Below are 27,717 nucleotides of genomic sequence, written 5' to 3' on the forward strand. Positions count from 1 at the left end.
CATGAGAAAAGGTCCTACAGAGAGGCTCTGGTCTCCCTGCCAGGTTGCAGGATGCAGACAGGTGGCAGACGGGCACCTTACACTAGAGTATACAGAGGGCGTACCCACCGAACGCCTGGGACCTCGTAGCGGAAGAAAGACTGGGCGCTTCCGCAGAACAATAGGCGTGGAGCTCAACCGTGGCCCCATTTTGCAGCTGGCAGAACCAGTATCCTGGGGTCAGAGTAAATTTTTAGGTCTCCTAAGCAGAGAAGCAAGAAAGGGTGGGAAGCTACTACACCTTGCCTTGGCTCTAGCACTGTTTGCATATCCCCTAGAGGCACGCAAACTCCAGGTTGGAGCCCTGAGCAGACAGGTTTCTGAGCTGGGCACTGGGGTCCCAGGGCAAGACCTAGGGCGGGAAGACGCGCCCAACCCACACCAGTTTGCGCCCAACTGGACAACTCCAAGACTTTCGCAAAGCTTCTGCGGGCGGGGGAACCACCAAGGAGCGGATCACACCATCGCAGCTGGAGAGGGGGTAACGGGTCATTCTGGGACTCTCTCGCGCCAGGGCTGTCCAGAATGCTCAGTAAGAAGGAAGTGTCGATGGTCAAGCTTGGGCCGTGGCTTCCCTGAAGGAGTCTGACCCTGTTTCGTGACTCGGCAGGGTCTGGAGCCAGCGTTGGCTGTGGCTGCAACCCCCCTGTGGTGGCGGCGTGGTGGCGGTGCCCGACTCCCCGGGCCGGCGAGCAGCGGAAGTGCAGCGGAGTTGGAGCGGGGCCGGCGTCGCGGCCGCTTCTCTTCGCAGAGCTCTGCCGCCGCTGGGCGGACCAGTGGACGCGCGGAGCTGGGGGCTACGCGGCGGGGCCGGCGGGGCGCGGTGGGGCTGACCGGCTCCGATGAGGCGGAAGGAGAAGCGGCTCCTGCAGGCGGTGGCGCTGGTGCTGGCGGCCCTGGTCCTCCTGCCCAACGTGGGGCTCTGGGCACTGTACCGCGAGCGGCAGCCGGACGGCACCCCTGGGGGAGCGGGGGCGGAGGTGGCCCCTGCGGCCGGACAGGTGAGTCTCCCAGTTACCATGGAAACCTATGGAACTACCTTTCCGAAATCCCCTCTCATCTGTGATTCCTGCTTCCACCTTCTTTCTGCCACCGGGAGTCGGCATCTGAGACTCTTCTCTTCCTTCCCATTTTCCAGATGGGAAAATTGAGGCTCAGAGAACAGGGACTTATGTAAGGTCTCACGCCAGTCAGAGACGGAGCCGGAACTCGAGTCCAGAACTCCTGGTGCCCAGTCCTGGACTGTTGCTCTTACTGTACATTGCCATCTCATTTCTGTCCCTGTCTGGTATCCTGACACCTCTTTCAGCATCTCTCCTGTGGTTGCTTCTTGTATCCTCCAGGATGACTGCTCCTAAGGGTAGGAATGGAGATGGTGGCCCTTCGATTTGGTGCCAGGTCGCTTCTGCAGTTCCCTTCTTTCTGCCACCTGCTGATCCAGGTGTTCTCTATTCAGGTCAACCCCTTGTCTGGTTTTCCACCAATTCAATGAGATGCCTGGGACCTCTTCTTACCATTTGTTCATCCCTATCTCTTATTCCTTCCTAAGATCTGCCCAGTCCTTGGAAGGAAGCAAAGATCATGCTTCTCTTGTAGCTTCAAGTCCTTAGGAGTGGGCAAGGGGTTAAGCTGACCTTTGAGGAGCTTGCTTCCTTTACCTTCTGAGAGTTCTGGTGCAGGGGACCCCTAGATTTTTCCATTGTTTATTAGTGTTCAGTTGAGTCCTGGTGTGGTGCTGTGGGTTAATGTGCCGGACTGCAAAGCTGTTTGAATTGCAAGGTCGGCGGTTCGAGCTCACCATCTGGTCCTCGGAAACCCTATACAAGGTCGCTATGGGTGGGAATCGACTTGACGGCACTTAACAACAACAACAACATTAATGTTCAGTGCCCAGGTGTTGAAGCACCAAATTCTTTTTCTATCCCTTCTCCAAGTACTCATGACCCTTCTGAACTTGCCCAGTCAGGTTAGGTGCAGTGCTTCCTGCAGTTAAGACTGAGGTCTTGTTTCTGCCTCTTCTGAATTCACCCATGTGTGGTTTTTTTGTGCTTGTATTTAAACAACTCTCTGAGAGCAGAAGTTGTGACAGTTCATGTCCACCCTCCCAGCTCTGGTTCATACCTGGCACACAGTGGGTGCCAGTGAGCATATGCGTGCTTGAATTGGTTCATACAGCAGGACATCTCACATTTTCTTACTGGACTTCCCTGATCCCTGTACAGGGTTTCCGAGGCTGTAAACCTTTACGGGAGCAGAAAGCCTCATCTTTCTCCCATGGAACAGCTGGTAGTTTTGTACTGCTGACCTTACGGTTCACAGCCTGATTCATATCCACTACGCCACCAGAGCTCTCATCCTGTTGTACTGTAAGGTTAATACACTGGACTGCAAAGTAGGTTGGAACCACAAGGTCAGCAGTTCAAGTTCACCTGTCACTCCTTGGAAACCCTATACGGGGTCACTATGAGTTGGACCCGACTCAGCAGCATTTATCAACAACAATAAAATAAGAAGTAGATGATTTTTGCATCAGCGTTAGACTTGACTTGAAAAAAAAAAAATCGCTTTTTGAGGTTGATGACTTTCTTTTCCTTTCCCAGTATCAGACTGCTGTTGGGCAGTGTTGCATCTTAAACACAGAGGGCTCTTTGTGACAGGAATGGCCAGTTTTGAGCACAGCTTGTCATTCTGGTAATGACAGTTTAATGCAAATCATCCTGGAGGGCCTCATCCATGTTTCTGGTATATTTTACTGTTTAGAAATGACAACTAAGGCTGGGCCCCAACTCCTTTCCTAAATTCATGATTCAAATCTGGCAGCCAATTTTAACATGTCTTTATATTCATGTGAGATTTTCTTTCATGAAATCTTTTCCTCTGTCTTCATAGTATACCACCATCAGGGCCAGGGTTCTAGCCCCGGCTCTACCATTAACTTGCTTTGATTACTTCCTGTTTCCCTCTGGAACTCTCTGTTTCTCCATCTGTCAAATGTGACTGTAGGTCCAGCTCTAGCACTCTTATACCATCAGTGAACCGCTGAGTAGAATGGCCACTTCTCTTTTCTTTCCTGAACAGGTCTCCTTTGGTGTATCCCTAGTGGGTGCTCTATACTGGACACCAACCCAGGTCAAGAGGGTGTGTCCTGCCAAAGTATGCTTTTCTTTGGAAGAACTATAGGCAGTTTTAAAATAGCTCTGACATTCTGCCTCTGCCTGGAGAAAGCCCTCGTATTTCTTTTACTGTGGATGCCAGAGATGTCCTGATTTTCATTTTCTATAGACCCAGATGTGTAGAGAGAAGGTCAAGGTTAACTGCCAGTTTGGCCTGAGCTTTCAAAGTAAATTACTCACGTGTACAAAAGGGGATTGATGGAGGAAGGCAGCCTTTTGGGCAGAGAGAAAGGAGAGCAACAGCTGGGTACTGCTCAGAGCCCCTAACTGAAATGGACAGACTCACCTTGGAAGGTTTTCTTCTTGTTTATTTTTTTCCCTCTGGAATCTCATGAAGAGAAGGAGGTAATGAAGGGGTTTGGTGGTGATAGTGGTGGGGTTGCCTGCCGGTTATACTTGCTTTAAAGATAATGTGTTTGCTTCCTAGGAATAGCAGAATGGAGCTGTTTTCCCATTGATAAGCTCTTCTAGGTGCTCCAGGATTCAGCATTCATCTGCTGCCTTTTAAGAGCACCCTGCCAGATTTCCAAACAGCCCCTTTTTGTCACATGTTACATTCTTCTGCAGATGAAAAGCACTAGGCTTCCCCCCCCCCCCCAGTGTCCCTTGTTTGAATGACAGCTGGCCTTGAGGGAAGACGGTGACCTCTCTGAGACATGGTGTCCCACCCCTTTTTCCAGTATCGTGAAATGTGCATATAACCCATTAGGCTGCTATCTGGGAAATCTGGCTTCTCGAATGCACAGAGCTGCTTTTGACAGGACTGACCGGTTCTGAGTTGAACCTGTCACTCGTGTAATTGTTGAAAAGCATCCCAGAAGCACTTCATTGATATTTCTGGTTGAAATAACTGCAGAGTCTCTGGGGCAAAGACTTTATACAAATGAAAAATATATTCTTTGTGGGTTTGATAGAAGTTTCTCTGAAGGCAGCATGCCCATTGTTTGAGCAGCCTTCTAATGCCTTCATTTCTCCAATGGATTGAAGAATAAAGACTTTCAAATTAAGAGTGTTTATCATTGCTAGGTAAGTCTACATAACTGTCAGGGTAGCTCATCCTGATTGTACATCTGGAGCTGAGGAGGACAGCTGATTTATAAAAGGCACATAATGCTGTTAAGATTTCAGTATTCGCCTGGCCAGACAGCTGACTTTTCAGAAAGCTGAAAAACCAAGAAAGAAAAGCCATTCTTGAAGCCATCTCCATTTAAATTTAGAAATCCCTCCCATTCCTAGTCCCACGATGTTTAAAATCTTGGTTTAATTCTACTGTCAGTTTCATATACCAGGCTAGGGAAATGGTTATTATAAACCTGTGGTAGGAAATGTGATTTAGTCCCTTCACATCTATGCACATTACTGTAATCTCTTGTGAGAAAGTACTTCGTTGGACAATAGTGTCCATGGAATAGAAATTGACGGGTTAACGGAGTACCAATGACTTTAATTTTCAAGCATCAATTTTTCTCATTGTGTCAGAGCTGAACTTTATTCTTAGAACATCCAGAGATCAATACTTTATTTTCCTCCTCATCTTTGTGTATGTGTGTGTATGTGTGCATGTGTGTGCTTTTGTCTTCATGGTGGCATAGCCTTGCCCATCAGAAAGTTAAGTACCACAGAAATGTAGCTTTGAAATAATTTATTTTCCATAAAGGGGCTGGGAACTTTTAGATTGCTAATCACTTTCCTTTCCGTATGCCCAGGTGAAATCTGACTAGAGTGGGATTGTTGATTTATCGGGGCAAATCTGTCTTCTTTCATTCTCCCTCTTATCCTGGACTTGCTATCTCCCAAGAAACCCTGCAGAGAGAAGACTTGGAATAAGGGCATGAATTCTAATTCTGTCTCTGGCTCTAAACTTACCGTGCAGCCTCAGGAAAGTGGTTTAACCTTTTTTGGACTTTGGATTTTTCCTCTGTGAAGTAAGGGCTTAGATTCAGAAGTGGGAAGACACATGTATGTTAGATCGATCCTGCCTCTCTCCAAGCCAGGACAAAACCAAACCCATTGTGTCAAATCAGTTCCAACTTAGAGCGATGTAGAGGACAGGGTAGAACTGCCCCATACTGTTTCCAAGACTGGAATCTTCACAGACACAGACCAACATATCTTTCTCTGTGGAGCAGTTATTAGGTTTGAGCTGCTAATCTTTTGGTTAGCAGCCCAGCACTTAACCACTGTGCCACCAAACATAGGCTTGGACTGAGGCTCTCGAAACTACTGAAGTGGAGTTAATGCCTTGTTGAAACTAAATTGCAATGTAGGAGATGGATACTTTGTTAGGGCTTTTCCAGCCTGTGGATCTGTGAGTTACATATGATTTTTGAGAGCCTAGGTAATGAGAGTTTATTTGAACAGACCTCCTTATTTGATTGATGATTAGGCCATAATTTAGGAGCATATTCACACTATAATGCCTTCTCTCTGGCTGTGGTCTAAGGGTTGTTGGCATCAGTGCCTTGATAGCATATAATGGAATTAGGAATTAGAAAAAAACAAAAAAAGCCAAGGCCCATTTAAAAGATAACCATCTAGCTTATTAATTGTACCTTCTCTACAGACAGCTCTTAAACAGAGATGGCATCAGGAACTCAAAAAGGCATCTTGAGGTAAACTTAGCAGCTAGAAGTATGTCCCCTGACAACTAACTGCTCCTGATGGTATTTGCTGTGGGTTTGTATTTTACATATGACTGACCCTCCGTAAAGCACATATAAGTCAAAGCAGGCAAGAGAGTAACTTTTAAGAGTCTTACTTTTCTGAAGAACCAACCGTCCTCATGTCCGTTAGAGTGGAGAAAGGAGGTAGCTTATATGTGGCTAATGATGCCTGAGCTCCTGTGACTAAGGAGTACATTGTACCCTTCCCTTCTTGATGTGTCTTGAGGTAGGAGCCACATCCTCAGAGAGTAAGGGTAAGGGGGGGCATCAGAAGGCATCTTAGCCAACCTGCTCATATTGTAAATAGGGAAATTGAGACCCAGAAGAAGAGTAGTCAATCAGGTTCTCATGGGGACATTTGTAGTCTAGAATCCCATTCTTTCCCTATTTCACCACTAGGATTTCCCCCTACATATTAGCATACCTCCACCACTCGTTATCAGTTTGTTGTACTGTGGTGACTTGTGTGTTGCTGTGATGCTAGAAGCTATGTCACTGGTGTTTTAAATACCAGCAGGACACACCCATAGTAAACAGTTGTCAGCTGAGCTTCCAGACTAAGACAGACTAGGAAGAAAATGATGTGGGCTACTACTTCTGAGTGTTTAGCCACTGAAAACCTTATGAGTAGCAATAGAACACTGTCAGATAGCACCAGAATAAGGAATATTGAAACATGATGAATAGCACCAGAATATTTTCTGATAATAATTTCAGACTCTGAAACGTGCTCTCCAGTGTAGAGATGCTAAACCAAATGGAAGAAATGAGGAAGTCAAAGAGCTGAACAGAAAATTTCAAAGGAACAGCTCTAGAAGACCAAGCCCAGTATTATAATGAAATGTGCAAAGACCTGGAGTTAGAAAGCCAAAAGGGAAGAATACAGTCAGCATTTCTCAAGCTGAAAGAGCTAAAGAAAAACAGTTCAAGCCTTGACTTGCAATATTGAAGGAATCTAGGGGTAAAATAGGAGTCCTGGTGTGGCACTGTGGGTTAATGCCCCAGACTGCAAAGCCATTTGAACTGCAAGGTCGGTGGTTCAAGCTCACTAGTTGCTCCTTGGAAACCCTATACTGGATCACTATGGGTTGGAACTGACTCGATGGCACTTAACAACAAAAATAACATGGGTAAAATATTGAATGATACAGAAAGCATCAAAAGAAGATGGAAGGAATACAGAGTCACTGTATCAAAAAGAAATGGCCGATGTTAAACCCTTTCAATAGATAGCATGTGATCAAGAGCCACTGGTACTGAAAAAAGTTTAAGATGAAGACATTAGCAAGGAGGAAGGCTCCAGGAATTGATGGAATACAAATTGAAATCTTTCAACAAAACTGATGCAGTACCAGAATCATTCACTCATCTATGCCAAGAAATTTGGAAGACTGGCCAGCTGACTGGAAGAGATCCATATTTGTGCCCATTCCAAAGAGAGGTGACCCAACAGAATGCGGAAATCATCAGATAATATTATTGATACATGCAAGCAAAGTTTTTCTAAAAGATAAATTAAAAAAAAAAAAAAGGCTGCAGCAGTACATTGACAGAGAGGTTCAAGTCAGATTCAGATGAGAACATGGAATGAGGAATACCATTGCTGATGTCCAATGGATCTTGGCTGAAAGCAGAAAATACCAGAAAGATGTTTACCTGTGCTTTATTGACTATGCAAAACCTTTAGACTATATGGATCATGAAAAGCCAGGAATAACATTTTGGAGAATGAGTATTTCAGAGCACTTAATTGTGCTCATGAGGAACCTATACATAGTCCAAGACGAAGTCATTTGAACAGAACAAGGGGAGACAGTATTTTTAAATTAGGAAAGGTGTGTGCCAGGATTGCATTCTTTCATCATACTCATTCACTCTGTATGCTAAGCAAATAATTCAAGAAGCTGGATTATATGAAGAACGTGGCATCAGGAATGGATGAAGGCTCATTAACAATCTGGCATATGTAGATGATACAACCTTGCTTGCTGAAAGTGAAGAGGATTTATAATACTTACTGATGAAGTATATCAGCGTTTGGTATCAATTGTACCTCAATGTAAAGAAAACAAAAATCTTTACCACTGGGCCAGTAAATAACATCAAGATAAATGGAGAAAAGATTGAAGTTGTCAAAGACTTCATTTTGCATGGATCCACAATCAACACTCAATGGAAGCAGCAGTCAAGAAACCAAATGATATATTGCATTAGGCAAATCTGCTGCACAAGACCTCTTTAAAGTGTTCAAGATAAAGATACCAGTTTAAGGACTAAGATGCAGCTGGCCCAAGCCATGGTATTTTCAACAGCCTCTTATGCTTGTGAAAGTTGGATATTGAATAAGGAAGGTCATAGAAGAATTGATGTATTTGAGGTATGGTGTTGGAGGAGAATGTTAACAGTACCTTGGACTGCCTGAACAATAAATAAATCTGTCTTGGAAGAACAGCCAGAATGCTCCTTTAGAAGCCAGTATGGCAAGACTTAGTCTCTCATACTTTGGACATATTATCAGGAGGGCACAGTCCCTGGAGAAGGCTATCGTGCTTGGTAAAGTGGAGAGTCAGCAGAAAAGAGGAGATCCCCAACACGATGGATTGACACTGGCAGTAGCAATAGGCCCAAGCTTAGCAATGATTGTGAGAAAGCCACAGGACCAGGCAGTATTTTGTTCTGTTATGCCTAAGACCAGTTCATAGCAATCCTGTATAGGGTTTCTGAGGACCAGCTGATGGTTTGAACTACCGACCTTGTAGTTTGCAGTCCAGTGCTTATCCTACAGCACCATACCAGGAGTCCAATATAGGGATGGCAAATAATAATGCCAAGTACATCTGGTTTATATTTCTCCTATCTGTTGAGAGCTTGTTTAATTGACTTCCCATGTTCTGGAACTGTTTCCTTACCTATCAAGTTGGGAGGTTTGACAAGATAGCTTCTGATGTCCCCTTATAGCCATGGAAGTGGTAATGGTGCCAAATAATGATGACCAGCACATGGTAGAATGAGGGATATTATTGCTAATATCACATGGATCTTGGCTGAAAGCAGACCATATGAAAAAGATGCCTGTATTTTCTTTCTTTCTTTCTTTTTTTTTTTTTTTTTACTAATAAGGCATTCAACTGTGTAATTGTAACAAATTATGGATAACATTACAAAGAATGGGGATTCAGAACATTTAATTTGTTCAGATGTAATCTGTGTGTAGACCAAAGAGCAGTTATTCATATAGAACAAGGGGATACTGTGTGGTTCCAGGTCAGGAAAGGTGCACATTTGGGTTGTATCCTTTTACCATATTTATTCAGTCTGCATGCTGAACAAATAATCCAAGAAGCTGGACAATATGAAGAAGAACATAACATTAAGATTGGAGGCAGACTCATTAATAGCCTTTGATATTTGATATACACATTGTTTGCTGAAAGTAAAGAGGACTTGAAGCACTTACTCATGAAGATTAAAGACTGCAGCCTTCAGTGTGGATTGCAGTTCAGTAAGAAGACAACAGAAATCCTCACCACTTGACCAATAACAGCATCATGATAAATGCAAAAAAAGATTGAAGTTTTCAAAGATTTATTTTACTTGGATCCACAAGGATATAGCATTCAAGAAATTAAAGGATGTATTGGATTGGAAAAATCTTAAGCAAATGACTACTTTAAAGTGTTAAAAAAAAAAAGTTAAAATGTCATTTTGAAGACTGACCCATGTGATTTTCAATCTCATCATATATATGTGAAAACTGGATAATGAAGGATTGATGGCCTTTGAATTGTGTTGCTAGAAGAACCAACAAATCTGTCTTGAAAGAAGTGCAGCCAGAATGCTCCTTAGAAGCAAGGCTGGTGAAACTTTGTCTCATGTACTTTGGACATGTTATTAGGAGTGACCAGTTCAGGCTTGGTAAAACAGAGGGTTAGTGATAAAAAACAAGACTTTCAAGGAGCTGGATCAATACAGTGGCTCTAATAATGGGCTCAAACATAGCAACGATTGTGATGATGGTTCAGGACTGGGCAGTGTTTTGCTTTGTTATACATAGATAGGGTCACTATAAGTCAGAACTGATTGGAAGGCACCTAACAACAGCAACAATGGCAGACAGCTAATGTGATCCTAATAGCCAACCCAGATTCGCTATCAGTTGCAGGTATAGAATGAATTAAGTCAATCCTGGAATGAATAAGGAAGTGTATCTTGACTCCTGTAACTGAGATTGGTCATGATGTCGTCAAGACTCTCACTACCTTCTTCTGCATTTCTTGGTTTCAGCATTCTTTCTGTATGTTGGTTTTGTCCTGGGCTGAGCCCCTCATGGCAGCAAAATATGGCTACAGCTGTTCCAGACTTTTATCCACACCAGGTTCTAGAAGAATGAGTGTCTATTCACGTATCTTCCTTCAAATAGGGGAAACTTTTTTTCCTTTTATTTCTAGTAAATTTTCCTTAGGTTATACTGACCTGATTTGGATCTAATATGCTTGCTCCCTGAACCATGTCAGAATGAGCTGTGCTGATTGACTTAATCCATCCTGGAGTTCAGAGTGAGTGCCCAAACCCCAAAAGCCAAGTCATGTCCAACTCATAGCAACTCTATATAAGATTTCCAAGACTGTAAATCTTTACGGGAGCAGACAGCCTCATGTTTCTTCCAAACAGTGGCTGGTGAGTTTAAACCACCAACCTTGTAGTTAGCCAGTCACCCAATGCCTAACCCACAGTGCCATCACCCAAATCACATGAATAACACTTCCCAAGTGAAAAATCTGGGCGCTTTGGTGAGAAGGAAGGAATCACAATCTAGGGATGCTTTTAAATGTCTATTTCAGAATTATGTTGCTAGTGTCCCAGGCTTTCTCTACCCATGACCAGACTTGTTGCTGCAAAACCTCTTTGCTATCCAGGAACTGCATAAAGAGCACTGTACCTGCAATCTGGAGGTCTGTGTTTGAATTCTAGCTCTGCCACCTCTTGGCTAAGATGATTAGCTGGGGGCCTCAGCTTTCTCCCTGGCAAAACTTGTCAGCCGAGCACAAAGGGTTGCTGTAAGAAACAGTTGAAAGCTGTCTTTAATCTTACTTATGACTTCTGCTCTTGCTTTCCTTTCCCCTCACAGATGCCCTGAGAGCTGAGGTGCAGTGCCTCCCTCTGCCTCTCTCCTCCACCCCCCACGTTAAAAGTCAGTTCATTGAAGATTTATCTCAAGCTGTAAAAGAACTTCTGTCTCTTCTGCTTCAACATTTTTTTCTGCCTGGCCCTCTTAGCTGGAGGAGGCGGAGTGTTCATACTTTTGAAGCTAGAGGAAGCTAAACAATTCCGCTTGCTGTGGTGGGTGGGTGTGTATTTATGAGTGTATAGCTTTCTCTCCATGTGTCTCTCTTCTCCCTCTCTTATCTTTGAATGGTTCCTGTTTGCTGCCCTCTGCTGAGTGCAGATAGGAGAGAGAAGGGGAAAAAAAAACCAGGTCCATTTTTTCCCTTCCCTTTAGCTTTGAGAGAATCCTGAGCTTCACATGGCTGAAGTGTCTTCAGGTTTCTGAGGTGAGGAAAGCCACAGCATGAAATGTTACTAATAAGAAGAATGATGATGATGTGGACGGTAATGAGGATGTTAATAAGTAACAATGACAGCTACCATTTATTTAGTACTTACTCTGTCAGACGTTGGACTAATAAAGCCCTTAATATGTACATCTTGCTAAATATTCACTGTTATAGGCCAGTAGATATGAGTGAGGTAACTGAGGCTCACAGAGGTGCAGTTAATTGCTCAGAGACACACAGGCTGCGCTGGTGGAGCTGGGAGTCTCTGACCCAGCATTTGAGCTCCTAACCTCTCTTCTTCCACCATGTGTGAGCTGGCAAAGGACCTATTTCCCACTCCCACCTTCTACTCCTTCCTGCAAAGCTGTGATGGGAGCCTAGATACTGAACAGAAGACAGACACCATTACTCTACAGCTGAATGTCTTCAACAGCTGAGGAAGAGTTTACCAAGTCACCTGGCAGTGGTGTGACCTTGAAGAGGAGCTCTTCCCACCACTGCCCACTCCCCCTCACCAAGACTCCATTGGTGAAGCAATTCCCACCCTCCTGGAGCAGTATTCAGGTTCTAGCTTTGGTGGGTCCACTGCCTTACTCAAATTCCTGGCCTTGTACCTTGTATTTTAGGTCTGTATAATGGGAGTAACTGTTGGGGGTTTCTCTGAGGGTTGAATGAGTCAGTTTGGGTAAAGCACAGAGCATAATGCTTGGCATATAATAAGTTCTCAGTAAATGTGATTATGTATCTTCTAGTTGGGAGTGCCTGGCTTAAAGTGTGGGCTCAGTTCTTCTTGACTTTCATGGGAGGGGGTGCATTACAGAGACCCTGAAGTCCACTCCTTTGAACTGAGAGAGCAGAAGAGAGACCATACAACTGGGAACCAGTCCTGATTCCCAGTCTTAGCTCTCTCTGCCACTCTGTAGCTCTGTGCCTAACCTCTAGGGTCTCAGGATCCTTATCATCCTAAAATGCCACTACCTGTCTTGTCTGTTGGTCGTACTATGGTGGCTTGTGTAGTTGTGTGATGCTGGAAGCTATGCTTCTGGTATTTCAAATACCAGCAGGGTCACTCATGGTGGACAGGTTTCAGCAGAGCTTCCAGACTAAATCAGAGAAGGAAGAAAGACCTGAAAATCTACTTCAGAATATTAGCCATTGAAAACCATATGAATTGCAATGTGACATTGTCCAGCTCGCTTGCTGTGGGGATGTCACCAGGAGAGATCACTCAGTAGAGGAAGACATGGTGTTTGATGAAGTAGAGGGCTAGTGAGGGTATGGGAAATCCTCGGTGAGATGAATCGATTGGCATTATAGCTGCAGCTGTGAACTTGAACATGCTGGTAATTGTTAGGATAATGCAAGACTGGACAATTTACATCCTGTTGTCAAAAAGCCACCATGAGTTGCAGTCTGTGGCATTTAACAACAATCCTAAAACGAACCCAATGGTTTCTACTCCATAGTGTCATGGTAGTGATTGAACAAAAGATGAGAAAATTGAGGCTCAGAGAGGTTAAATAACCTATGTAGGACCACACAACCAGGAAGTAATGGAAACAGAATCCCAACCCAGATATCTAACTCCATAGGGAATAGCTGTGAGGCTTCCTTCTGCTACCTGCTCTACCTCTTGGCCGCGTGACATCTCTAGCGTCCACTCCTTCTTTTCTGGAATATGAGGAGGCTGCAGCTCCCTCTGAAAAATACCAGGCAGTAATGAATGGGGGCCCCAAGCAGCCGGTTTCTTGGATTTGTTGTTGGCTCTGGGGAGTTCTCCCTTTAGCTGAATGCCCAGACAGCAGTGCCAGGGCAGGGATTACAACAGGTCTCACGTGCCGATGGGAGCCTTACCCAGGCAGCCTCCCAAGAGCCTCATTAGCCAGTGTTATGTGTGTCTGTGTGGCTCTCCTTTATGGGTTACAAGTTCAGTTTCCTCTGAGAGGCGGCTGATGAGCAGAGGGGTCTGGCAGAGTTGACTAGTACTAGATGGTTTGTAAAGGGAACAGGTTGGAAACATCTGGCGTGTGTGTGTGTGTGTGTGTGTGTGCACATTACTTACTGCTGTTAAAGCACATTGTATGTTCTCAACTGTAACTGTTATTTTTGTATATTTCCTCCTGAGTATTGATCAGAGTCAGCTGCTGACAGTTACAATGTGTATATGTGTGTTTGTCTGCTTGTGAAATAACCAGTTCCTAAATCTGACACCTAACTTGAGTGAAAAGTCAACGGTTCTGTTGTTGGAGCACCAGGGTCTGTAGCTTGGATTCCTGGGTATTTTACTGATAAGAAACCTCCATGACTGTTTCCTTCAGTGGACTCCTTTGATTACTTTTTCTAACGTTTATATCACAGTCGTTTTCTTAGACCTTACCTGTATTCTTGTACAGAGGTTGCAGATTGATGACCTGGAGACCACATACAGCCCAGAAAGAGGATTTTGTAGGCCGAACCCAGTGACAACTTATAGACGGTTGAGTGAATTTGTTTTCAATGTTAGTTTAGGTAAAGTTACCAGTACCTAAAACTGTAATATTTTACCTATTTTTAAAAAGATCATTTCTGGCTCGTCTGCAAAATTTAGAAGGTCTGGGCTTCCACTATCACAAAAAATAGTTGGATCTGGGTAGCAGCTAACCCCTCTAGATGGGTGTGAGCTCCCCAGCTGGCCACAGCTCTTGCCATAATTTATGGTCGCAAACCTGGCTGCTTCACCCTTTCACATGAAAAATTCTAAAAAGAAATATAAAAATCATAGACTCTCAAATAAACCCATTTATACCCAAATGATTCCTCTTATCTCAGCCCAAGAAACCATTTACCTTGCTGCTTTTTGTCTAGACAATTCTGAGTTTGCTGCCCACCCTGTCTAGTAAAGTTTGTTCCAGCTGCCTCAGGGCCTGTTGTGGGTTTGTTACTAACAATGGGAGCACAGAATCTACTTTGTTTTCCACTCAATGCTTCCTGGTGTGTTAGGAGATCCCAGTAGGTGCCATACTGTAACTGGGGAGTATTGGGATTCTATGAAAGGAGAAGAAAAATGGCTTTTCCAACAGAAATAGCACAAGCCGCATTTCCTCCTCTGCAGGGGTCCTCAAAGGCATCCAGAGGCATTTCTGGAAATGAGACTATGTGATGGGAGTCTTGAGTGGGACCTCACTGGAGTCCTGGTATGTCACTGTGGAATATGTACTGAATCACAAGGTCGGTTTAAACCACGAGGTCAGCAGTTCAGGTTCACCAGCCACTTCTTGGGAACCCTATACAGGGTCATTATGAGTCAGAATCGACTCGCAGCACTTAACAACAGAGTTCTTTGGGTAAGGCAGCTCACCTGAACACAGCCACCTGCATCTCCATACAGAACACTGTCCACTGTGCAAGAGGCCCAAGTTGACTCTTGACAATGAGCAAGGTGTGTATAGCTTCGTACAGTGTGGCGACCGGTCCTGGACTGAGAGTTACCGCAATCTTGCCTCCTGATTCCACAGTAATAACAGTGGTCCTGGTGTGGCACTGTGGGTTAATGCGCCATATTACAAAGCCACTGAACTGCAAGATTAGCAGTTCAAGCTCACCAGCTCCTCCTCGGAAACCATATATACAAGGTTACTATGGGTCAGCATCTACTCAATGGCAATTAACAACAACTGGGTGCCACACATTGTGCCCCATCTCATATTATCAGTGCAATAACCCCAGGAGGTACAGTCTTAACTATCCTCATGGTGCAGATGGGGGAAACTGCACAGCAAACAGGTGGTGGAATTCCAACTCAGATCTCTGATCCCAAACCAGTGCTCTTAGCTATCATACTGCACTGACTCCTGTGGGCAAGCCATTTAAGTTCTCTTGGCCTCTGTTTCCTTACCTGTAGAGTGGGAATACTATCTACCTTGTGTATGAGCAAGGAGCCCTGTTGGTGCTATAGGGCAAGTATTTACTAACCACAAGTTCAACAGTTCGAAACTACCAGCTGTTCCTCAGGAGAAAGATGAGGCTGTCTGTCCCATGAAGATTTACAGCCTCTAAAACCCTAGGAGTCAGAATTGACTAGATGGCAGTTGGTTTGGTCCGGTGTGCAAACAGTATACAGATGAAGAAGGAGTTGTCAGTTTTTAGATCATGGACTTTTCTTGCCACTCTACCCTTTGGGCAGTTGCCAGGCACTGCCATGTGGCAAGAATCATCCTCCCTACTGGGATAGGGCTCCCCTGCTGGTGTCGGGCGGGGGCAAAGTCAGCCCTGTGTGGCTAGGAAACACTGGCAGTTCCCTTCTTTCCTAGTCTGCCAGTGGGAGAAGCAGCTGAGGGCTCCAGAGCCAAAGCTCTGCCAGAGAACAATGGGGCACATTAAGAAGGTTGCCAGGTGCCAAGGCAGAGGTATTAAAAGGATATTTGATTAGTTTTAGTCCTGATTGTCAGACTTTGGCTTGCTCTCCTTTTTCCTCTGTAGCACTTTAAGCTAGGGGGCGGGGAAACCCAGGTGTGGATTTCTACCCTCTGGTTTGTGTGGACCTTCTTTAAAGTTGGGTGTGAGAATAGCTCTTTCACCCTGTAGGATAAATACTGGGCTAACCAGCTGCTCCTTGGAAACCCTGTACAAGGTCACTGTGAGTCAGAATCAACTCGATGGCAGTTAGCAATACCAACCTCTTCCATCACGTTTCTGTTCCCCAGTCTCCCCAGTCTCCTTCTCAGCTGTCTCTATGCTATAGGTGTTGTTGTTGTTGTTGTCAGGTGCCATTGAGTCAGAACCGACTTATAGCGACCCCATGCACAGCAGAACGAAACAATGTCCGATCCTTGGCCAACCTCACTACCGCTGCCACACTTGAGTCCGTCAATGATGCCACCTGGCTGATCCATCTCGTTGGGGGTCTTCCTCTTTTTCTCTGACCCTCCACCTTACCCAGCATGACATCCTTCTCCAGTGACTGTTCTCTCCAGACAATGTGTCCAAAGTAGGAGAGACAAAGCTTAGCCATCTTGGCCTCCAAGGAGCACTCTGGTTGCACTTCTTCCAAAACAGATCTATTGGGTTTTTTGGCAGTCCACGGCACTTTCAGAGAGAGGTTTATCTCTCAGTTACTAGGATGGGAGCTAAGACTGAAGAATTCATACACCAGTCAGTGTAGAATAAGAACAGCTTTATCTTGTCCTTATTTCTGCCAAGTGGTCACCATTTTTGACTTGAACACCCCAGTGTGGAGAACTTTAGCTCAGCAGAGTCCTAGGTCAGCTGCTATGTTAAGTGACAGGGCTTTTTGTTCTTAATAAAACTAGATGAAATATTTATTGATCAGCAAACCAAATTTTATGTAGCATTTCAAAATAAATCATTCAATTATTTTATTACTAAATGTTGTAGCCCATACATAAAAATCCCCCAATTCATACTGTCTACCCTTTAGTATGTACTAAAGAACAAGGTGTGATATAGCAAACAACAAAACTTATCTTTTGTTCTTTTTTTTTTTAAGTTTTTGTTGTGAGTTGACTGATACTTTACATGAGAGAGCATCAGCTTTACATTCATCCTATCGTATTACATTTCATTGCAATGATTACAATCCCTTTCATACATCATCATTCAACAGCATTTGCTTCCATTCCCTCTTCTTTTTTTGGGGGGGGGGGGGGAGAGGGGGGACGATGGACACAGAAGCACTCAGGAATATATAACCATTCAAATAACCAAAAGGTATACCCTGCAAGCCTGCCCCCCTGGCCATCAGCACACAGCCCCTCTCCCTCCCTGAGTCCAGAGTCCCCAGCTGCTCCATCTCTCCGTGTCATCGTCTCTGCCTCCATCTCTGGTGTCACTGCTTCTCTGGATAGGGTCCTGCACTCTGCTCTTCTTCCTTGATGGTCCCAGGGTCCTCCACTCCTGGACTGCAAGATCAATCACTCTCCTTCTTTTGTTACAAAATATCTACCCACCCTTACATTTGCAACACTCACAATCAGTCCTGATAGTAATTATTCACTATTGAACCACAAGGGTCCTACCTATCCCTATCTCCTTTCACTAGCCCCGTCCAGACAGGTTGGAAACCACTCAGTGGAGATTCTACCTTACCCTGCACCCTCTGAAACTAGGTCCCCTCTTGAAAGCTTGTAAGCCAGTCACTTTGTGGCTTTGTAGCCCCTCCCCCCCAATTTTGGGTAGCCTATGTCTAAGTTGCCCATCCCTGTCAACCCTGTGTACTGAGGGGGTGGGAACGAATATTTCTATTCCTTCTCCACCTTCAGTTCTAGCAGGTGTTGGGACTGCCTGGGGGGTCCCAGGAGGGTGAGCAGTCAGGAGGAAGTCCCTGAGGGAGCCAGCACAAAGCATGTGAGCGAGGCCACAGAAATCCGGCCCCTACTGCAGTTTACCTCATGGTGCTGGTTTTCAGGGGTTCTCTAGGGCAGCGGAGTAAAATCTTGCCACAGAATGAGAAAGTAGACAAGCTCGATGCTAGACATGGTTCTCTTTATTTTTAAAAAAGAAAAACCCAGAAAGATTTCAGACTAGTGTAAATGAGGGTATGCCAAGAGGGTGGCCTGTTTTGCTTTATCATCTTTTTTTTTTTCCTGACCCAACCATGGGACTTTGTTTAGATTACAAATAAAGATGACTTTTTTTTCTTTAACAACAACAAAAAAAGGCTGGGAGGCCAGGCCAGCAGGCTTGCAGCTCAGTGGGAGGCAAGCACCCAGAGATGCTGCTGGCATCTATAGAATAGAAGGATTTGTTCCCTCTTTTGAGCTACTACATCCATAAGTATAGGTCAAGTTCATCACATTGTAGCAGATTACTCTTTTTTTTCTTCTTCTTTCTTCCTCTAGTCTAGTTCTAATCATCCAGCCATTGAAGCCAGATCATATGGGTACTATCTGCAGATATGGGTGTTCTTGCACATCTCCCCTCACTTCATATCAGCTGGATGCTTCACTCTCTACTCTAGTCCTCTGTGGCCATGTCCCTGTCCCTAGACCCCAGAGTCCCCAGGTCTCACCATACTGCTGGCCAACCAGGTCTCAATCCAGGTTGACAGGAGTCTATTGAATGTGGTTGGACTTAGCTTACAACTTCATTGCTGTTTTTTCCCTTCCCCTTATTGGTTGACCAGTGTGGTCACCAGCAAGACCAAATGCCTGCTTGTGTATTCCCCTTCTGTTTGCCCTGAGGGGACTGGACCACTTGCCTTGATGGCTCCCCAACAAACAACTGCCATTATTGTTTTTTTATTTTCCCTGCTCGTCTTTTCTTTCAAGAAATATCTTCTGTTCTTCTAGCTGCTTCTAGCTGGTCTGCTTGTTCTTTCACGTGGAAATTTCCCACCTCAGAAGATTCTGGATGGAGATCAGGATTCCACCTATGGTCTTATGCAATACAAAGGCTCTGCAGGAAGCCTCCTTCATTGGGCAAGTTCTAGCCCCATTTTAGGTATTCTAATTAGTTATAGACTAAAGACGGACTTACAGGTTTTCTATGGTAATATTTCTGACTACTCAAGTGACAAAGGGTTTCATTGGAGCTGCTTTGTCAAGCGAGAGTCCTGATGTGGTGCTGTGGGGTAATGCACTGGACCACAAGAATAGTTTGAACTACATGATCAGCAGTTCAAATTCATCAACCGCTCCTTAGAATTCCTATACAGGGTTGTTATGAGTCTGAACCAACTCAACGGCACTTAACAACAACTCCAAGTGACAGTGGGTTTTATTGGGTGCCCTCCAGCCGCCTTTCCAGGTTCTGCTCAAATATTTCCTTTCCCAGAAGTCCTCTGTGATCTTTCCCATTAGAATGAATGAATGTCTCTTGTCTGTACCTACTGAGTTTAATTTGTTCAACATCTGTGGCATGAATATTACACTTCTATGGTTTGCCATTTCCCTAGGCAGAGGAAAGTAGTGTTGAAGGAGTCTTCCCAGCAGGACAGCCCCTTGGCAAGACAGTGGGGTTCTGGAAGGAGAGAAGAGATCCCAGAGAGATGCCATGTGAGCCTAAGCTTCCTCTTATCTCTAGAAGTTCCATTTCCAAACTTGGCCACTGTGTTTTATATGTTCTTTTAGTTAAGAATATTTTAGACTTTGTGGGCCATATGGACTCAGTTGCAACTACTCAACTTTACTGTTGTAGTGTGAAAAGCAGCTATAGATAATATGTAAATGAACAAATGAGTGATGTTTCAATAAAACTTTATTTTTGAAAACACACAGCAGGCTGGATTTGGCCCATGGACCACAAGTCTGTAGTTTGCTAACCCCTGTTCCAGTTTTTCCTGGTGGAAGAACCTCAGCTCTTAAATGGGAGCTATCCTGAAGGAGCTCTGGTAGCGTAGTAGTTACGAATCGGGCTGCGAACCTTAAGGTCAGCGGTTTGAAACTACCAGCTGCTCTGCGGGAGAAAGATGAGGCTTTCTACTCCCGTAAAGATTTACACCCTCGGAAACCCTGTACAGGGTCGCTATGGGTTGGAACTGACTCGATGGCACTTAACAACAACATCCTGAGTGGCTATGTGACATTAGACAAATCCCTGTCCTGGCAGTGCCTCAGTTTCCTCATTTAGGAATTGTTTAGATGGAGAAATGAACGTGAAGGGTCCTTACAGCTCTGGACACACTGGAAATTTCTCAGTTTTTTTTCTTTATCGCTTGCCTAGTATATGTCTTTTTAAATTCATTGTGCTGGATATCTTGTGAGTCCTTTCAAACTAGAAACACAATGCCCTTTGGTTCTTGGAAGTTTTTCTTGTTTTGAGGATTGTTTTTTAATTTTTTTTTTTAATTTAGTAATTGGCTTGCTATCTATTTTCTCTGATCTTTCTTTCTGAACTTCTTTTGTATTTTTTTACCTCTTTGATTTTTTTTTTTCTGAAAGAATTTCTCAACTTTATCTTCTAACCTTCCCTTTGAATTTTTAAAAATCTATTAAAGTTTTTATTTTCAAGCATGTTCTCAGATTCTTCTTTCTTTTTTAAATAGAATGTTCTTGTTTAATGGATAAAGCATTGTCTCACATTTCTCTGAGGGTATCAATACCTATTTAAGCGTTTTTCTTTCCCTTTGTTGTCTCTCCTCTTCTCTGGTTTATTAAATCACTATCATTGTGTTGGAAGCTTTTCCCAGACATCTGGTATTCTGACCATTCCTTGTATTTGAAATTAAAGGCTGCCTTGTCAGACTCCCCACACTCCCTCCAGATGGGTGCTCCCTACAAGTCTCTAATAAACTACTTGCACTTAAAGTCTTAACCTTGAGAATTTGTGCTGAATAGTCAAAAAATGTATACTGTTACTATTTATAAAATGGTAATACTGACATCGCCTCCCTTATGAGGTGATCATGAGGGTTGTTGTTGTTGTGTGCCATTCAGTAGACTCCAACCCATAGCAACCCTGTATAGGGTTTCTGAGTAGCAGCTGGTAGGTTTGAACCACCAACCTTGTGGTTCGCAGTCTGGTGCTTATCCTACAACGCCACACTAGGAGTGCTTGACACCTAGTAAAACCAGTTTCTGCCAAATTGATTGCAACTTGTGCTGATTCACTATGTGTCAGACTAGAACTATGTTCCATAAGGCTTTTAATGGCTATGACTCATTGGGAGTAAATCACCAGGACTTTTACTCAGGCACCTCTTAGTGGACTCGAACTGCCAATCTTTTGGTTAATAGCCAAGCTCTTAGCCATTTTTACCATCTGGGTGATTCTAACTAACACATACACCCTGAACCAAACCAAACCCACTGACATCTAGCTGATTCCGATTCATATAGTGTTTCTGAGACTGTAAGTCTTTGTGGTAACAGACAGCTTCATCTTTCTTCCTCAGAGTGACTAGTGATTGGAACTGCCAATTTTGTGATTAGCAGCCCAATGCTCAATGTACAGCACTACCAGAGTTCCTTAGCAAACATATGAGTTTATTAAATATGGATTACTGTCCTTTTTCCCTTCCTCCTCCTCAGTATCTCAGAGGGTCCTTCCACCTCTACATGTATTTTCATTCTCTCAAGTCTTTATCAAGTGCCTTCTCTGTACCCTTCTGAGTTCCAGAGGCACAGTGTTGAGCAAAACAGACATGGTCCTTGTCTTTCTGAGGAAGAATGGAGGGTGGATATTAAATAAATAATGTTTAACCACTAGGTAAGTGCGCAGGACAAGAACAGGCTACAGAGAGTGTGAACAGCAGGAGGGATCAGGTTGTTTCCCCTCATCCCAAATTTGCAGAACTCTAGATGGGCTTATCCGTTAGACAAGGGTCATGCTCTTAGTCCACTGTGTGGCTTTGTGTGTGGTCGCTCGGGATGAGGATTCGTTTAGCCCCCCCTAGACTGTCATGAGAACATGAATTAATGACTTTTCTGAAATTATTTTTTCCGCTTGTTTCTTAGGAGTGTGGACCCTTTCTTCTTCCTTTTTGAGGTATTTGCTAGAGTTGGTGTATAGTGTCCCTCCATTCCAGGAGGGCTCCTCTTGAAGAAGAGAGCTGTTCACTCCTGTCCCAGTCTTCCAAGAGCAGGTCTCCCAGTCTACCAATAAGTGAATCATTTCCTACTTTCTCATCGCATGCTTGTATGTTTGTGCGTGAGTGTGTTTGGGGGAGGTGGATGAAATACTCTACAGAGACAGGGATAATTGTCTTAATCTCTTCTAGCTACTTCCATTTCTTTTTAATTCATAGAAAAATCCACTCTCTCTATGGAGGATTACCTTATTATCCTGCACCTATGTATTCTTTAACTGAAGTCACTATCTTTATTATGAGATCAGCCTCTTTTATAAAACAACAGCTACCACAACAGAAACTTAGCCAGTAGCCTTGAATATGAATTTATAAATTAATAGAACATACTGTCTTTTACTAAACTGTGTTATCTTTTGTTCTGGGCCCCAAGTTAATTGCTTTTGGGGACTACTGTGTGATAAACACACACACAAACATCTCTGGCTTTCAGAGCTCCTTGTGTAGAAGGGGGAATCTAGAGAAGTTCATAGTGATATAGCTCACAGGCAGGGCATGGTATTTAGTACTACAGGGTCAGTGGAAACCAGTCAAGTGTGTTAGAGTACCAAATGGAGGAGATCACATTAATTGTGGTCAAGAAAGGTGGTGAGTTTTTAGGTGGTCCTGTGAAAAGTTAGGAATCTAGCAAGTGTACTCACTAGGATTGGGGTCCATCCAGTTGCAGGAATAGTAAGACACTGAAACTTCATAGCTTGTTTCCTATCTATAAGAGTCGGTGAGATGGGATCATGTAAACTAGACTCTGTGCTCTGGTTCCTGGGGACAGGAAGAGAAGTAATATGACCAAATTTGCTTTCTAGATGGCTCCTGGAGGTCAAGAGTTGAAAGAAACACAAGAGATGGTTTTTGTCAACCATTGGTGGATGCTTGCACCTGAGGCTAGGTGAACAGAGGAGCTCCTGGGATAGACCTTGTCAAGCTGGTGCACTTTGCATAGCAGGGAAGGGCTCAGCCTATCATTTAGATGGATCTTTAGTTCTACTTCATTCAGCATGACGTTTATCCAGCAGATTTTGACTGAATACTGAATGGGCCCCAGGCTGGCTCTTTGTCAAGTACTTGATATTCCAGGAGGCAAGGTCATGGTCTCTGCTCTTGAGTACCAGATGGACTGCGAGACCAGTCATCCCAGATCAGTGGGATGTGTACAGCTAGTGGAGTTTAGCACAGGAGAGGATGCACAGTGACCATTTCCCTGCTACCACCTCTATCCTTGTCCCTCCCCTATCTCAACACCAGATTATCAAACCAGAAGTGTGTGTGTGTGTGTGTGTGTGTGTGTGTGTGTGTGTGAACCTCTGCTCTGGGTGACTTAAGGAAAGTCACCTCATCACTTTGTTTTCTTATTTCCCCCATTTTAAAATGTTCATGAAAATGGTACCCACCTCATAGGATAGTTGTCAGCATTGTTGTTTTTCTGTTGAGTGCCTTCGAGTCAGTTCCAACTCATAGTGACCCTGTATAGGGTTCCTAAGTAGTGACTGGTGAGTTTGAACTACCAAGCTTACAGTTCAAACCGACCTTGCAGTCTAGTGCATTATCCTGTAGCGCCACACCAGTTGTCAGCATTAAATAAGCTCATATCCACAAAGCACTTAAATGAATGCATGGCATATAAATAAATGGAACATTGTTGTTGTTGTTAAGTGCCATCGAGTCGGTTCCGACCCATAGCGACCCTGTACAGGGTTTCCGAGGGTGTAAATCTTTACGGGAGTAGAAAGCCTCATCTTTCTCCCGCGGAGCAGCTGGTAGTTTCGAACCGCTGACCTTAAGGTTCACAGCCCGATTCGTAACCACTACGCATAGGTGCTATTATTACTTATTGTTGGTGTGGCTCTATAAGATAAGCACTGAACTGCTAACCATAAGGTCAATAGATCAAACTCACCAGTAGCTCTGCGAGAGAAAGATGAGGCTTTCTGCTACTGTAAAGATTTACAGCCTTGGAAACCCTATACAGAGTTGCTATGAGTTGGAATCAACTTGATGGCAGTGAATGAGTGAGTGAGCGAAAACCCCTTATCCTAAACTTTCTGTATTAGGCACACTTTAGGATTTAACATTATATCAGTCAAGGTCCAGTCAGGAGAGAGAAACCACATAGTAATTGGAACAGGGAAATTTATATAAAGAATGATTGACTACAACTGGATTGGAGCAATGAAGGACTGGCTAGTGAGAAGTAAAAGAGCACTGAGGAATAGAGTACATAGGAGGAGCTAGTACTCCTCAGGTTAAAGTAGAGCACCCAAGGAAGAGCCCATCCCAAGCTGAAATAGACTTCTTAAGGCAGAGCACCCTGTCCCTCTCTTAGGACTGAGAAGGTGCTCTCCATCCAGGAAGAGGCACACCCAGAATGAGATGGTGAGTTTGTTGGAAAAGGCATAGCTGTGTTTTATTGAATAGCAGAGTTGATGTTGTAGTGCTGTGCTAGCAGAACCTACTGGAAATCATTTGCGAAAGTGCCAGGGAAAGCAATTCCCTGAAGGTGCTCTGCTACCAAGCCACACGGGGGGCTGGGGTTGGGGATGCTGCAGGTCATGGTACACTGCAGGAGCCAAGGACTTGGAGAGGCCATCTGTACTGCAGGAGCCGGACTCTGGAAAAACCGCCCATGCTGCCTACCCAGCAAGCACTTTGAAACAAAGGAAGAAAAAACCCTCCAGTAATGTCTTTCCAGCACCTTCTACTGACCACTCTTAACCTCATGTTAATTGTAACTGGCAAGGGAAAAACGTGTAAGGGCCCAGATGCATTTTTACAGAGCAGGCAATGAGGGTAAATTTGGAGCTCAGAATCAATAAACTGATAACTGGTGCAAGAAACTTTCTGATTTAAGAAATGAAAATACACTGCTTATGTTATGTCAATGTTATAGCCCCATTGGGGTCTATGGGAGCAGCCCAAAGTCAAAACCATTGATTTTTCTGTGGCCAAAAATGTAAGAGCATTCACACTAAGTGGATAAAGAAAGACTATCAATAGCCTCATATTCCATTCATGTCAGGTTTTGTCATGACTTATGGGCGAAAACTGTTTTTAGAGTGTTTTGAATTTTAGAATTACAGTTAAGGAATTGTTAACTTGTATTATTTTCCTTACCCTTCTCCACCTGTCAGGGAGATCTTTTGGAAATGTAAATTATGTTACTGGCACTCTTTGGAACCCATCAGTGGCTTCCCCTTTTTCTAGGATAAAAACTAAATGCCACTCCAGGCTCCTCACCACCTTGCCCTTCACTTCTGCCCTCTGGACACTCTGTCTCCAACAAGCTGTTTGTCCCCCTGAAGCATGTTGTCCTCACTGCACAGATGCTCTTCCAGTTACTCCACCCTCCACCTTACACACACCCTTTTTGCTTGACAAACACTGTCCCTGGTGTGGCGCTGTACGAAAAGCACTGGACTGCTAACCACACGGTTGCCAGTTCAAATCCACCAGCCGTTCTTCAGAAACCTTTGGGTCACTATGAATGGAAAGTGACTTAACAACACTGTCTCTGGGTGGAGCAACAGGTTGGCGGTTCAAACACATCCAGGGGTACCGCAGAGGGCAGGCCTGGCAGTGTGCTTCTGGAAGGTCACAGCCTAGAAAACCCCCTGGAGGTTTCTGCTCTGTACACGTGGGGATTCCATGAATGGAAATCAACTCAGTAACTGCGGCTAAGCCTCAATGTTCAGATTGCAGCTCAGGGAACCTTTCTCTCACTCCGCCTCCACTAGCCATCACCTCCCAGTTGAAGCTGGGTTTCTTTGCTTTAAAGCATATTTTTTAGATGGTGATTTTCACAAATAATTAATGTGATTATTTAATTAATTAATGTGCCTTCCTGCTAGACTACAGATGCCATGAGGACAGTCACTGTGTCTTCTTAACCCCCCACCCCAGGATTTTATCTCCAGTGCCTGGCTTGTGACTTATTCGATGAATAAAAAACCCAAAATGGACAATCTCGGATTTAATTCTGAGTCAGAAAGAAACAAAGAAAAAAAAAGAATTAGCCATAAAGGGCATAATTGGAACAATTGGCAAAATTTGGATATGGTGTGTGAATTAGATGATGGCAGGCACTGGACCACAAGGTCAGTTTGAACCACAAGGTCGGCTGTTCAAACTCATCAGCCGCTCCTTGGAAACCCTATACGGGGTCACTATGATTCAGAACCACTCCACAGGCACTTAGCAACTGTATCAATGGAACATTCCCTGCTTTTCATGCTCTGGTAGCGTAGTGGTTACGAATCGGGCTGTGAACCGCAAGGTCAGCAGTTCGAAACTACCAGCGGTTCTGCGGGAGAAAGATGAGGCATTCTCCTCCCGTAAAGATTTACAGCCTTGGAAACCCTGTGCAGGGTCGCTATGAGTCGGAACCGACTCCACGGCACTTAACAACAACAACATCCTTAGGAAGTATACACACACTGAAGAATTTAGGGCCAGACGGTCATTGTGTCTGTAACTTTCAGATATTGTTGTTGTTGTTAAGTACCATGGAGACATTCCGACTCATAGTGACCCTGCACAGGGTTTTAAAGGCTGTAAATCTTTACAGGAGGAGAATGCCTCATCTTTCTCCCACAGAACCGCTGGTAGTTTCGAACTGCTGACCTTGCGGTTCACAGCCCGATTCGTAACCACTACACTACCAGAGCTCCTTTCCTTTCAGATAGTTCAGAAAAAAGTTATTCTCAGCTGCCCATGTAGATAAAAAGAATGAAGAAAGCAGTGTAGAAAAAGGGAACATTGAATGTGATGAAGACTTGCCAGGAGTGTTTTGTATCATTCTTGCATCTTGTCTATAAGTGTGAAGTGGGGGCAGTCCTAACACTAAATCAGCACTTTCTCATAATGTGTTGGGCTGCCTATGGAGCCACTATTATTATCCCCATTTTACAGATAAGGAAAGTAAGGCTTAGAGAAATTGAGTAACTTATTCATAATTATACAGATAGTCAGTGGCAGGTTAAGGAGTCAGATGTCTAGTTTTAAATTCCAACTCCTTAGTAGCAAGTGACTTTAACCTCTCTCTGCCTAGTTTCCTTATCTACAATTCACATACAATGGCTTAACGATCTCGGTTTGTGGTAATCATTAGTTACTTTTGCTGTCATCTGAGAGTCAAACTCACCACTATGCTGTCCTTAGGTTTTTGGGGATTTTTTCTTTCTTTCTTTTTGGTATTCATTTGTTATAGAGGGTTGAAATGAGAGAAACAAGCAGTAACTACAGTCACCGTCTCTTCAGGTATAGGGATTAAGACTTTGAAAGGAAAAACACTTGCCCAGAATGAATTTGCCAGCAGATCTTCAGTGACTGATTCTGCCATACCCAGGGTGTCTCCTAGTTTCATGGGGGTGTGGATGATTGGAGGGATGCCTGTACACTCCCTTCTGTATGGAGGTCAGAACTGGGTTTTGGGAAGCTCAACTTTGAAAGTTCTTTCCCATACTATTGGGAAGCAAGGAGCGTTAGATATAAGTCTCTACTATGTCCTTGAGCCTGTTATTAAACCTTTCTGGACTCTAGGCTCCTCCTTTTCAAGAAGGGCTTGGCAGCCCCGCTCCTATAGGGTTCACAGGATTTTGAAGATACAGAAAGAGGATGAAGAAGGCTTGTATTGAAAATCATAAAATTCCAATTCAAGACATCAGTACTCTTATTCCCTTCCAATCATTTGAGAAATATAGCTTCTTTCAAGCAATTGGAATACAGAACGTCTGTTTGGTGGGAATCACTCCTCCTTACCCATGACCATCCAG

At 44.1% G+C, this 27,717-nt stretch overlaps 1 protein-coding gene across 2 annotated transcripts in view; it reads left to right on the forward strand.

Annotated features, from left to right (window-relative positions):
- Nucleotides 1-789: 789 nt before the first annotated feature.
- Nucleotides 790-27,717, forward strand: part of GALNT10 (UDP-N-acetyl-alpha-D-galactosamine:polypeptide N-acetylgalactosaminyltransferase 10 (GalNAc-T10)) — a 323,413-nt gene continuing 296,485 nt past the window's right edge. Inside the window, exon 1 of one of the 2 annotated variants that reach the window (XM_006863909.1) lies at nt 790-1,040. In XM_006863909.1, coding sequence (XP_006863971.1) covers nt 882-1,040 — 159 coding nt within the window. In that variant the 5' untranslated portion in view covers nt 790-881. The remainder of the gene's footprint in view (nt 1,041-27,717) is intronic. The other variant, XM_006863910.1, reaches the window with a different exon arrangement.

This window comes from Chrysochloris asiatica, unplaced genomic scaffold (assembly GCF_000296735.1).
Source record: "Chrysochloris asiatica unplaced genomic scaffold, ChrAsi1.0 scaffold00057, whole genome shotgun sequence".
Taxonomy (NCBI): Eukaryota; Metazoa; Chordata; class Mammalia; order Afrosoricida; family Chrysochloridae; genus Chrysochloris; species Chrysochloris asiatica.